Raw genomic sequence first — 13,194 nt, forward strand, 5'->3', positions numbered from 1 at the left:
CACGCCACGTTTTCCGCATCCTCAGCGCACAGGATTTACACACAAGCACTGTGCTGCAGCGATCCAGTGTCTCAGGAGGCTGAAGCAGCTGTGTTACAGCTCCCTGGGTTAGTATATTCTCCAGGGGAATGGACTGAGCTTTTGAACTGGCAGAAGGAAGGCAACTCAACAATGCCAATGCTGCTGAAAGCCCCCGGTTTAGTGCCCAGCTCCACCCTTTCCTAACAGGCCTGGCACAGTGACAGCAGTTAGAAGTAGACAGAACACTCTGCGGCACCCACAGCTCTCCTCCTCGACTCACGACACAGACTCTCTAGAACTAAACATGCAACTTGTAAGCTGCTTTTATTTTTAAGGCTGAGGTATTTGATGCTGCCCATAAACTCACTTACGTTTCTATTCTAACCTGTGCCACAGCAAAAATAGTGCTTTCTTTGTTCAGCTACCTTTTATAACCATGGCAAAACCACTCAAGAGGACTTGAGATGGACAGGGCCCTACTGTAAGTCTTCTTAAATGTGATGTCTTTTTACATCACTTCACACATAAGCTGTTGCACAACCAAAAACTCGAAGAAACCATTCCAGAGACATGGGAGAGATCACCCGCAGAAGGCACCTCAGGCTGACGAAGAACACTGTCACAAACTGATGGCCAGGCCATGAGTCCTAACTTCTTTTTCAAGTGAACCCAGTGAGAAGCACCAGGACAGAGAGCTGGAGACTGCCCAGACTCCAATCTTGGCTCTCACCACTACTTATTTCAGTTCCTATCTGTAAAATGGGGGAAACAGTACATCATGAGCTTTTGTAAGAATTAACTAACACATGTGCATCTGAAGTACTCCGAACAGAGACTGACACCAGCCAATGTTAGCGATTGTTATTATGAAATAAAATGTTACTTTTACATTTATTCCATCTATAGGCTCCATTCTTAAGAGAACAAGTTAGAATGAGAAAAAAATTGAGCAGTGCCATAGCACTTAAAGAGCAGAGGAAGAAAAGCATTAATCAGAACAAGTATTGTGATATTTTGATGTTTTCAGTACTTTGTAGAAAGTTTTTTCTAAGACTATTTTATTGATTTATTTATAATTATGATGTTCAAATAATTTGGTTCCTAGTACGTCCAACATTTGTCAAAAGTATCTTTGTCTATTTCTTCCTTCATATTTTGTTGAGTATAAATATCATAATTTATGCATTTCTCATTCCACTTTCTGTGACTATTAATGCTGCAGTGGACATTTTTGTTTGTGCACTTTTTAAATGGGAAATATGACCCGCACTACACTGCTTTGATTCTTTTCATTATCAGTGGAGAACTTGCTATGCTTAATGGGTTTAAACTTTTGCACTTAGTATGAATACTTAATCTTTTGTCATAGCCAAGGGAAATGTTCCTCCCAGCAGGTCACAGCTCTTATACGAGCCATTGGGATGCATACAGAACTTTGGATGTAAGCCTTTTCTGTTCTCATACCAACTTTCCTAACTTCTCTGGTTGTACTCAGTGTTCTGAGGACGTGGGACACACTCATGTGCTTCACTGAGGAAGGGTCTCTCTTCTAGGCCACTCACACCATGATGACTCACTATTGTCCTCACATTTCTATGAAGTTAAAATAAAAGTCTGGATGAAAATGCCAAAATTCTACATGAATATACTGAATAGCAAGAAAAATACGTGAGATACTTACCACTGGTTTGACAATGTTGGAAAGAAATGCTTCAAATGCTTTAGTTTCTTCATCTTTTTCTTTAAAAAAAAATTAAAAAAAAAAACTTTAAATGCAAAATTCTCTTTCTCTCCTCTAGTTGTTTTCTACTTTTTATCCTTATTCACACACAGGAATCTGTAGTCCTTCACCATTCATCTGCTTCCATTTCTATTTTAATTGTCCCTACCACTTACAATACCACGTATGTGCACATGTGCTGTATGCATGTAAGTGTGCACACACACACACACACAGCCACCTGAACAGTGGCTTTTCTTAAACAAAGTGTGCTTTCATTCATGATGGAAAAACATCCCCTATCCTCTGCAAAGTTCCTGTTTGCCATTCTCACACCACTGTTTTCATTGTTTTTGGTCTCAGTGTATAGTATAAAATGGCCTGAAACTTACAAGTCTCCTGCCTCAGTCTCCCAAGGGCTGGGATTACAGGCATGCACCACTACATCTGGCTTTAATTAATGAATTAAGTATTTTAACCATGGTTTCCTAGATAGAAGTAATTTGCTATAACTCATAGCAACCACTGGCATAAACAAAACTTTAGCCGCTCTTTTGAGACATCAGTGCAAAAAGGAATATTCAGACAGTCTCAAACACTGGAGAACAGTTTAGTAAATGTTAACACACAAGCCATGAAGCCATTAAAGCATTGTTTAAAATGTGAGGAATGAAAATGTTATGGAAGATGAAGGTGAACACAATAATTTTGATATTGCTCCCACAGCTGGAAGCATTCTAGTTGCCGTCACATTAATCAGCTACATCATAACTCAACACAGTTAGATAGGAGTATCACTTTAGACAAGTACCTTCAAGGATTGAGAGAATTATGGTGTTAGTGTTTGTGAAAAGGCATGTTAGTCCGCCTCACTGGCATATTTGAGGAAACTTAAAATACAGTATGGTCTACCTTTAGAAGTTAAAACAGGTAACAGTATCAAGGAAATCTATGGAAATTAAGACAGGCATCAATAAGAGGCTTAGCATTATAGTCCAAGTACCCGGGCAAGAACCTCACACTCTTTTAAACACATGGAAGACAGGCTATTGTTAACCTAGCGTATATTTACCTTATAGAGAGTTGAGTCTAATACACATTAAAAGGTAGTGTTCAGAGTTCATATGCTGACAGCCACACATTAGGGGAGGGGCCCAAAGAAAGAATAAACCTTTTGAAGCAAAGAGAAGGAGATTACTCTATTCTAACTATGGAACATGCAGAGAGGATTGGTTAATGACATACTAGTTATCATGTATTTATAAATAAAGAGGCTGAGAAAATAAAGCTTTGGTAAAAGGCAAGACAGCCTTATCAAAGGACCAGAAACAGAAGAAATGGAATCTTGGTTAATTAGTTTTCCTATGAAATGAAACTTTTCAACTAGTAACATTTATGATAATGTGAAATTATCTGAGATTTCCCAAATGTGAAAGCAGCTGTCTAGCAATCATTTAGAGTCTAAAACATTTCTCACAGTTAGAGAAGTGCTAGTCTATGAACTTATGTGATCCAGGATGAGACAGCTGAAAGGTGAGGTATAATTTTAGCAGTTAAAATGATGAAAAATATCAGAGACACATCAAGGTACCTTCTACTTCTGAATCAACTTGTGTACAACCTCTCCCTCGCCCAGATTTGTTTCTTGCCGATCCGGTGTTCATACCACTGGCATTCTGTCCTTTTATGAGTCCATTGTGTTCGCTTATGGGAGAAGGGCATTTCTGGGGTGATGGGGGCGGGCTGCTCATTTTATCTTTCTGGGTTCCTTGACGATCCTTTAATTTTTTCTGCAAACGCTCATATGTTTTACTAGATCTTTCATCTCTAAAGTTGGACCTGCCATGTGTAGAGTGGGCATCTAGAAGAAGTAAAACACAGTGTTAAAAATGTCACTTTTTCTAAATGAATCCTTGGCACAGTAACAGGCAGTAAGCCGATCATATCATATACAACTTATTAGAAGGTATGAGTAGTGATTTTGCAAAACAAAGCTATTTCTATGTCTCCACTACTAGAGTCAAGCTCCATGACTTGGTTACAACTCCATGAACATGAACACAGACATTTCTTTACCACTTTCCCAACTATCACTCTGCGGACAAACAGTGGTGGTCTGCTGTGTCGGTGAGGAATGAGATCAGGCCAACTTATTCACAGCTCTCCTTTCACTGTCTGTAAGCTATTACTTCCCAATCGTCCTTTCATCTCAGTCATATAAAACAGGCAAAAAAAGACATCACCAATCTAAATTTCCTTAAGATTTCCTTCTAAAAAAGAAAACCACCACTAAAACTGCTGTAGTAGTTAGCAGACAGGAACTAAGTGGACTATAAAATTTATTTTTTCATTTTTTTTTGAAATATAAAATTTACATTTAAATATAAAATACTGAAGAAAATATTTAAGAGAAAAGCCTAACAAGTCCCACTGTAAAGAAAACAATTTTAATTTAGCAGTACTTTATGAAAATTAGCATAGTATTCTTGAAATGAGTATTATAAGGATATACCGAGTAAAATTAGATATTAAAAACAGGAGTTTGGATATCTACACATAAAAGAGTAAATTTAGGTCTTTACATTACACTACATATGAATCAAATACCCCAAGGTGTAGCTGAAACTACAAAACTCTCAGAAGAAACAAAGGGGTATATCTGCATGATCTTGGATTTGGTAGTACTTCTTAGATAAGACATGAAAAGCACAAACAAAGCAAAACAAACAGGACTTGCTCGAAATTAGAACCTTTTCTCTACCAAGGGATACCACCAGGAAAGTGGAAAGGCAGTATGGGAGGAAATACCTGCAAACCATGGATCTGATGAAGGACTTGTATCCAGACTATACAAAACATACAACATAAGAAAATGACAACTCTATTAAAGAATGACTATGCAAATGGCCAATAAGCATCAAAAAAAAGGAAAATGAATCAAAACAAAAATGGGATAAAACAGGCAACAAGACGGTTATGAAGGACAGCAGATGTGGAAAAACTGGAACCCGCATACACTGCTGGTAGGGATAGTAAACGATGAGATCCATGAACAGCCTGGCAGTCACTATTCACACGAACCCTGGCCCTATTCACACATGCCCCAGCCCTTGTACTCAAAAGTGTGAAATGTGCCAAGTGTGAAAAGTGTAGACACTTGTATACAGTGTTCTCAATAGCATCACTCATAGACAAACAGTGAAAGCTGTCTGAGTGGTAGCTGGGTTGGTCAGCCTGCCAGTTTTCCCTCATCGTCACTACCTCCATGCAGCCTGCAGAAAGAGCAGGGCCAGTTCTCCTGCTCTCAGGTCCTCAGATCTGGGACACTGACACTCACATCACGGGGTGGGGGAGGGGTGTCAGCTCTCCTGCTCTCAGGACTCAGGGTAGGCTCACCTGCACCCACCAGACCCAGAACCAGGGCTATGAATTGGCCCACCACAATATGCACGGAATCTATGAACTGTTGGAGCATGTGAAGGGGACAAACCTACAGATCCAGAACAGCAGGAACTCCATGACACAGGACTGTAAGAGGAGAGCCCATTATCAATAGTGTAGCAGAAACCAGAGGACTTGAGCTAGACCAATGACTCTTGGCAATGAATACTTGCAAATAAAGATGAATGGACTAAAGGGTAAACTATGACTCAACAGGCCACACTACTGACTCCACAACAAGATTCTTCTTTCTTTGTTTATGTTTGGCTTGGGTTTGGGTTTGGATTTTTCTTTTAAATTTGGTTTTGATTTTGGGGGGAGCTTGCAAGTGCAGAGGACAGACAAGAAGGGACAGGGAAATAAGTAGATCAGGATGCATGATGTGAAATCCACAAAGATTCAATATAAGTTACAAAATAAATAAACATCTTAAATTTTTTCAGGAGCATATGTCTTCCTGAATCCTTAAATGAGTGATACTACTTATAATTAATATAATAAGATGTCATCAAAAGATGTATGTGAAACATATTAATATGTGTATGTATTTACAATATACAATGTATACATGTATTAATATATATGTATATACATATAATGCATGTGGGGTTTTTTTGCTTAATTTCACAAATAAATATGTATATTTGCTTGGAAAAAAAGTGTCAAATGTCACCAACTAATGAATGCATGAACAAAGTGTAGTATGCATTCAAGTCTCAAATTCAACCCAAAGTGGATGTCACAACAAAGATGAACCTTAAGTTAAAAACTCAGGCAGAAAAAATCACATCTCACATGAACATTTGAAATGCTGTAAATACACTGCTATACATGTGTCCATGCAAAGTCTGGAACAGGCAGCAACACAGAGACAGAAAGTAGATTAAGGGTTGGGGGCACAAGAAGAAATCAGGACAGACTACTGACTGCTAGGTGAAGGTTTCTTTGGGGATGGCAGAAATGGCTTAGAGTTATTTATCCCTAATCTAATAAGCTGAAATCTGAAATGCTCCAAAGTCTGGAATTTTGAGTGCTGATATGACACAAATAGGAAACTCCACACCTGAATGGTGATGGGTTCTGCAAAATCACTACATATAATATGAAAATTATCATTAGGGTATATATGTATAAATGAAGTTTGTGTTGCAACCCCTTAGATCCCATTCCTAAGATACCTGTGTGTGAGAGTACATGTGCATGTAAAATATCTAAATTTGAAAACATTTCAGATAAAAGATAATCTGTAGAGAAAATATAAGAAAAAGAAAATTCCACTCATTGTTACAACACAGTAAACAGAAAAATCCACTGAAACCTAGGAACCAATAGTCCCCAATTTTAAAATGTAATTTGGTTACTCAGATGTTTTTTTATTTTATCTATTATTCAAGATAAAATAACAGGAGTACCATGGGGAAAATAAAGAGTATGTCATAACAGAGTAGATCTGGGAGGATGAAAACCCCAGTAGCTAACAATGTGACCTTGTAGAGACCAATTGTTCTGCAGCTCAGCTCCTTCTCCTGTAGTTTGGGAATATTTCTGAGGATGACATGAGCTAATGCATTCATAAGAACAGCATACAGTGAAGTTCAAGTTCAGTAATGGTATGGCTAACAATGAAGTGTTCCACTAGGTCCCACTCGGGGAAGCCATACAACATGTGAATTTAGAAAGGAAGCCTCTACTAGCTAGACACCAGCACTCTCAGCTCCTCAGACCTAGTGTCACGTTCCCTAACAAAGAACCTCAGATGGGATACAATTCCTGTCCTCCACCACCCCTTAGCTGGTTTGGGCATTTATGTCCTTTACTTCCCTTTACAACACTGCGAATTATAACTATGCACATTATTTAGAGACTGTGCTTCAGTCTTTATTTAAATTAGGGCTGATGTTAGATATATTCTGGCAACAGAACAGGAAGGAGTATCAGAAAGCCAGAAAGAGATACGAGTCTGGGGCTAAAAGAAGATTCTCATAGAGGATAGAAAATCTGAGCTACAAGTATATAGGTGTTGTTTAAAGCTATGGCAAAGAATAAGATTATTACTGAGTTGCGTGTGCGTGCGTGCGTGCTTGCGTGTGTGTGTTAGTCTTCAGCAATTTATTAACTGAAGGCAGAGGTTCTAGCTCACATAGGGCATCTCAATCCCTCACAGAACCTAGCAACTTAAGGTTCATCACAGCCTTTAAGGTTTTTTTTGAAAAAAGCAGTTATTTCTTGCTAAAAATTTCCTCAGAGGAGACCTGTTGTCTACCAGGACCCTATTAGACACTGTCTGATGGAAGATACCACTTCTCTGATTTTTTTGTCTACTTTTTTCCTAGAAACCTGTTGCATCATGAAGACCAAGTTGCTTAATAGTACTTGGGTAACAGAAAACCACAGTGCTCTCATTATCATGTGTTATTTCCTTTATATGACATGCAGAGAGCATCTTTTATATCCAAGTCAACAAGGCAGGGGTGTTTGGAGATCTCTTACCTACATCGGCATATACTTGTGAAGACTGATACTGTGGCATATACTGTGTTGCCATGTCGCCAGCTCCAGTCACTGGTGAGTACATATGGCGTGGTGGAGGGGGCATCATGGTTGGGACAGGAATGAAACCAGGCAGAGGAGGATGTGGGGAACGGTGGATAACTGTGTGGCCACCAGGATGAAACTCTGGTGACTGTGGAACCACGACGACTCTTCGAACACCATTGTCCTCAATAACCTACAAAATGAACATCGGGTTACAAGTGTCTTCTGAAGGAAGTAAACAACTCTTCAAAGGTATAGAGTAAGAACTTGTATACAATTAGGATTCAAAAGCCCCAGAGTACCATGAAAAAAATTTACTCAACACATTAGGTACCAAATCAGCATTGAACAACAAAGTAGTCCGTCTGTATAATATGAATGTTATCCAATGTAGATCTTAAATACTGACGGGAGCGGCTACATGATGAATGGACATGTATTACATGCATTAACGGTTAGGCATAATGGGGTCATGAATTTCCTTTTCTATATCATGGCTGAGGGTGGATCAAAAACAAGTTGCAGGAAGACCAAAGTGCACCGGTAAGAAAAGCATCTGTGACACTGGGACTTAGAAATTATCCTTTCCTCTCTCTGGAACACAGCAGTATGTGGTGCTACATATTTGAAATCCAAGTACCCAGAAGCTGAGGCAAAAAGGATCACAGAGTTCCAGATCAGCCCAGTCTACACATTGATATCCAGTCTGAAGAACCAACAATTAACCAGCAAAATGCTCCCCACCACACACTGCCACATTCCAAAAGGATTACAACTCTGAGAATCAGCTTTCAAGAAAATAATAAATTCCCTGGATCTCACAGGACCTTTAAAGACACACAGGAATGCCTAAAAGGTATAGGATTTTTAATCTCAAAATCAGGAACACCCCACGCCCACCCCACCCCACCCCCGCCTCCCAAATACCCAGCATTTCAGGAAAACAGAAAAATTACTATACCAAAGTGCTAATTTAAAGATAAATCTGCTTATATTTAAGGATATCAAGTTTTATACCTAAGTATTTGTTTGGTAGGTATAGCATTTCTTTGGGTACTTATCAACCTATTTTTCAGAGCCTTAATGGGGTTAAAGATTTATCGAGTCGAAGTGTGATATGATTCATCTAGAATACTAGACTAGAATCCCAAATGAATTCATTGTTTGTATGTAATATATTTAGCACAATGCATGTTATTTATTTATACCTACCTACCTACCCACCTATCTAATGTACATGAGTGCTCTATCTGCATGTATGCCTTTATGCCATAAGAGGGCATCAGCTCCCACTAGAGACAGCTGTGAGCCACCATGTAGTTGTTGGGAATTGAACTCAAGACCTCTGGAAGAACAGCCAGTGAGTGTTCTTAATCACTGAGCTATCTCTCTATCCCCCAGAGGTTTTTTGTTGTTGTTGTTTTTGTGTTGTTTTGTTTTTTAAAGACTGTGTTTCTCTGTGTATCCCTGGCTATCCTGGATCTTGCTCTGTAGACCAGGCTGGCCTCGAACTCATAGAGATCCTCTGCCTCCTGAGTGCTGGGATTAAAGGCATGCGGCCACTGCTTAATATGTGTTATTTCTTTGAGCTGCTGAGGCTACACCAATATCCTGCTTCCAGTGAAATGAATGCCTCAAATCTGCCTTTTTTCTATTTAACTCAGTTCTGAATTGAAATTTCTGGCAAATGCACATCATGTACGGCACAAATGGAAACTAAGCTGTATCTGGAACCTGACTTGAAGGAAGTCTGGAATGGTGAACAGCTTTTTCAGCCTCAAATCTAGAAGGTGGCACATTAGAGAGAGCTTGAAAGAGATTCTGAGTAACTGAACCCCAGTATCTGCCACAAAGCACTTTAACCTTCATTGTTCTCGGATTTGTAATTTCTAGAAGACAACTAGCTCTCAGTATTGTTCCGATCACCTCTACCTCCCTTCACGTGTTTGTGCGGTCTGTATGTATGCATGTTCTCATGTGTGCACAGGTGGGGGTGCATGTGTGTGTCCCTATGGAGGCCTGAGGTTAATGCCAGGGATCTTTGTTCTCCCACTTTATTATTTTGAGGCATGATCTCTTGGTCAAATGTAAAGCTTGCTGACCACCTCGTCTTATTACCCAGCTTCCCTTGCTTCTGCATCCGCAGGCATTTACATGGTGTTGTTCAATTCTCTTGCTTCTGTGGCCAGCGCTTTTAACCAGTGAGCCATCTCCATAGCCTTCAGCCTTCCTAATCACACCTTTCTTCTTCACCAAATCCTGAACCTTTAACTTCAGTCAGGACGTTCTTGACAATGACTTATATGACTCTGTATCTTATACTTCTGCTGAGATTATTTTCCTCTTCAGTTTGTGTCCTCTTAATCTATAAACATGGGAATCCTATCTATCCATCCAAATCCAGATATATATTACCTCTTTCATTCATTAAAAAAAAGTTTTTGAGAGAAACAAAGAAATGGATAATTTAGGAGAATCTTGTACAGCAGATCTAATCCAGAGTCCACTCGGTCCTCTAGAGTACATCTGGATGTGTCTGGGACATTTTAGGGTCTCAGTGGGGTACAGAGGCCAGGGATGCTGCAACTGTCTTTTAACACAGGGGACAATTGCTGTGTAAAAATCACCCAGAGAAAACATCTACAGAAGCAGGTCTAGGACTCCTGATGCAAGCCTCTCTTTCATAGGATTCCCTTGGCTGCTAAACTGAGATGGAGACGTGAAGGAGAAAAGTGGAGAAACTTCTGAAGGTCACCACTGTCACCAGGCAAAAGCTGGTGGCAGGCCACAGTGGGCTACAGGGGCCTGGCCCAGGGTAGAAGCAGGAGGGGGGCTAGAAGTGACCCTCATTTGCAGATTTAAAGGCAAATTAGCTGAGGATTCCACATGGGATAAGACTGTGTTCCAATGACTGTGATGAGCAAGGCGCAGGAACAGAGAAAGTGAGTTTTTATGGAGTTTAGCATTTAGAGTTTTAGGATTCAGAGATGAAAGTTTTGTAAATTGCTAAGACATCTAAGTGGAAATAGTTAGTAGACCAATAAGAACCAGTTTGTAGTTCCAGAAAGATCTAAGGGCAGCCTGTGCATCAGGAGGAAACCATAATTCCTGTGTAGAGTTTGGAAGTTTTGTGTAATGTGCCAAGGGGGAAGGCTCAAGTGTGTCAAAAGCTAACGGGGCAGGTAGACGGAAAATAAGAACTGGCCACTGATTTACTGATTTAGCTAATGGGTTATAACCGTGACCCCATGAAAACAGTCTTGGGATAATCAGAAGCAAAACTAGCTGGAGTGGGCTTAAAAGAGAAAGTGAAGACAAGGATATGAGCTAACAGAACAGTTTTGGAAAGTCTTGCAAAGGGAAATACAGAAATAGGGTTGTGGCTGATAATACTGTAGATGCAGACATTTGGTTTTTGCTGTGAGAACATCAACATGCTGACATACTAGTTAAGTATGATCCAGCAGAGTAGGATACTGATATGACACAGAAGGAAAACGCTAGAACAGCGCCTTTGAAGAGCTGAAGGGGGTGGACTCTAGTGCTCCAGCAGATGCTAAGTTCATCTCTGTTATAAACGGACATCATGGACGAGAGCATATGTGGGACTGGGAGAGTTTGCTTGATTCCCTGACTTCCTCTCCAGGGACCCTTTCCAGGTTACCACAATCTTAGTTGTCTCTCCTTCCTATAGTTTCTATTCCACTGATTCTAAGTCTCCTCTTCAATATTCATCACATCACAGATTTGCTCATTTTTCCCATGAATGTTTTACTGATGGTAATCTCTAAGTTTTTCAAGGAAACAATACAAATTATTTAATTCTCATAACAATACTATAAATAAGATACTAGTATCTCTATTTTCTGATGGAAAAATCAAGGCACAGAGATGTTAAATCAATTATCCAGGGCCACACAGATAGTGTGCAAGAGCTAGTATTAGAAGTCAAGCAGTTTGGCTCCTAATACCATGTTCTCACTAAAGTAGAGGATAAGCTAGGAGGAGAGTGGGGAGTTATTACTAAATAGGTTCACAGCTTTAATCAACATGAAGAGCTCTGTGGATGGATGATGGAATGTGAATGTATTCAGTGCCACTGAGTCATATACCTAAGAATGGTTAAGTTGGTATAAATATATGCTATGTGTATTTTGCCACAATTAAAAAACAAAATGCCAAAAGTGTCACTGGGAAAAACCAAACCAAACCAACCAACCAAACAAAAACAAAAACAACAAAAACCTGGACCAAAACCAAAAGAACATAGAGCACTTCAGCACTTCAATGAATGATTTAGGCAGCTGTAACTTCTGAGCAAGGCCTGGAGACCTCAAAACCGCCTCAAGTCTCTGGAGGCCTAAGCAGAAGCCAGCTTTCAGACGCTGAATTCACATCAGCTGGTGCTCTGGCCATGAGAGTAAAGGAGAAGCAGTTAAGTTAGTCTGTTAATAAAAATTAAAACACAGATACATATCATCACTGTGCACCTTAACCACAGATACGATCTTAATTAGGGAAAGCCCTGTTTCCTCTATTGAAGACGGAAAGGTTGTGTTCAGTATTTGGTATTTTATACTAGATATGTGCCTTCCTGGCCACAGTAAAAGTCTAAGGTAAATCTGTTTTGCTTTTTCCCCCCTTAGTACCTGAAATAGCACTGGATTTTTTTTTTTTTAAAGAAATGATATGATTAGAAATATAAACATTTAATTCAACTAGAAAATTTACTTCTCCTTCTGTCCTCACCACCATACTGGACTCTTAGGGTAACTTCCTCAAATCCTTGCTTCCTCCTCAGGCTTGGCAACCAAGCTCCTTGAAGTTCTTAAATAACAGGGCTAGTGTCTGAGCATTCTAGAGAAATCCTTACTTTACATACCAAGTGCACACATACATGTCAGCAAGTCAGCACAGGCCCCGTTCTCTCGTCCTCATCTGGACCCTCTAAGTTCTAGTCTTCCCAGACCCTGCTCTTCGATCTGGCTGTTTTCCAAAGACAGCACCAGGATCAGCTAGGCCGTAGCAGCTTGGAAGAATGGACTGACTCACTGCTGGCTGCTGACACAACACAAACTGAAACAGCAAGCACAGCTAAAGGAGTAACTTGAAACTTCTAATTAAGCTAACGTGGGTCTTTCCCCACTTTACAAAATCTACAAGTCCCTCCCAAAGGAGCCCTCTTGTCTGAACAATCACCACCACACCACTAAAACAAACCAAAGCATTAGCAGTTAAGGGAGGTCTGCTTTATATCCCAGGCTAGCTTTGAGCATGGCCATCTTGCCTCTACCCCTCAAGCCCTAAATTAGTTATGAGCCACAATGTTTGGCTCAAGAAGACCGTATGCACATGGAGGCCAGTGATTGACATCAGAGGGCTTCTTTAACAGACAGATGCCCATTTTGCAATGCAAGGTTCTTAAGGAATAAGTTCATATTTGGCAGTGAACTGCAGTTTCTTCTGTTCTTGTTGCC

The 13,194-nt window shown here is 39.9% G+C and overlaps 1 protein-coding gene across 11 annotated transcripts in view; it reads right to left on the reverse strand.

Annotated features, from left to right (window-relative positions):
- The window catches only part of Fndc3a (fibronectin type III domain containing 3A), a 155,102-nt gene that overhangs the window by 29,522 nt on the left and 112,386 nt on the right, over positions 1-13,194 (reverse strand). For all 11 annotated transcript variants that reach the window (XM_076545351.1, XM_076545349.1, XM_076545348.1 and 8 more), the window contains 3 exons: positions 7,673-7,910; positions 3,333-3,602; positions 1,703-1,761 (listed from right to left, as the gene is read on the reverse strand). In XM_076545351.1, the coding sequence (XP_076401466.1) occupies positions 1,703-1,761; positions 3,333-3,602; positions 7,673-7,910 (567 nt within the window). The remainder of the gene's footprint in view (positions 1-1,702; positions 1,762-3,332; positions 3,603-7,672; positions 7,911-13,194) is intronic.

Source organism: Peromyscus maniculatus, chromosome 9, assembly GCF_049852395.1.
Source record: "Peromyscus maniculatus bairdii isolate BWxNUB_F1_BW_parent chromosome 9, HU_Pman_BW_mat_3.1, whole genome shotgun sequence".
Classification (NCBI taxonomy): domain Eukaryota; kingdom Metazoa; phylum Chordata; class Mammalia; order Rodentia; family Cricetidae; genus Peromyscus; species Peromyscus maniculatus.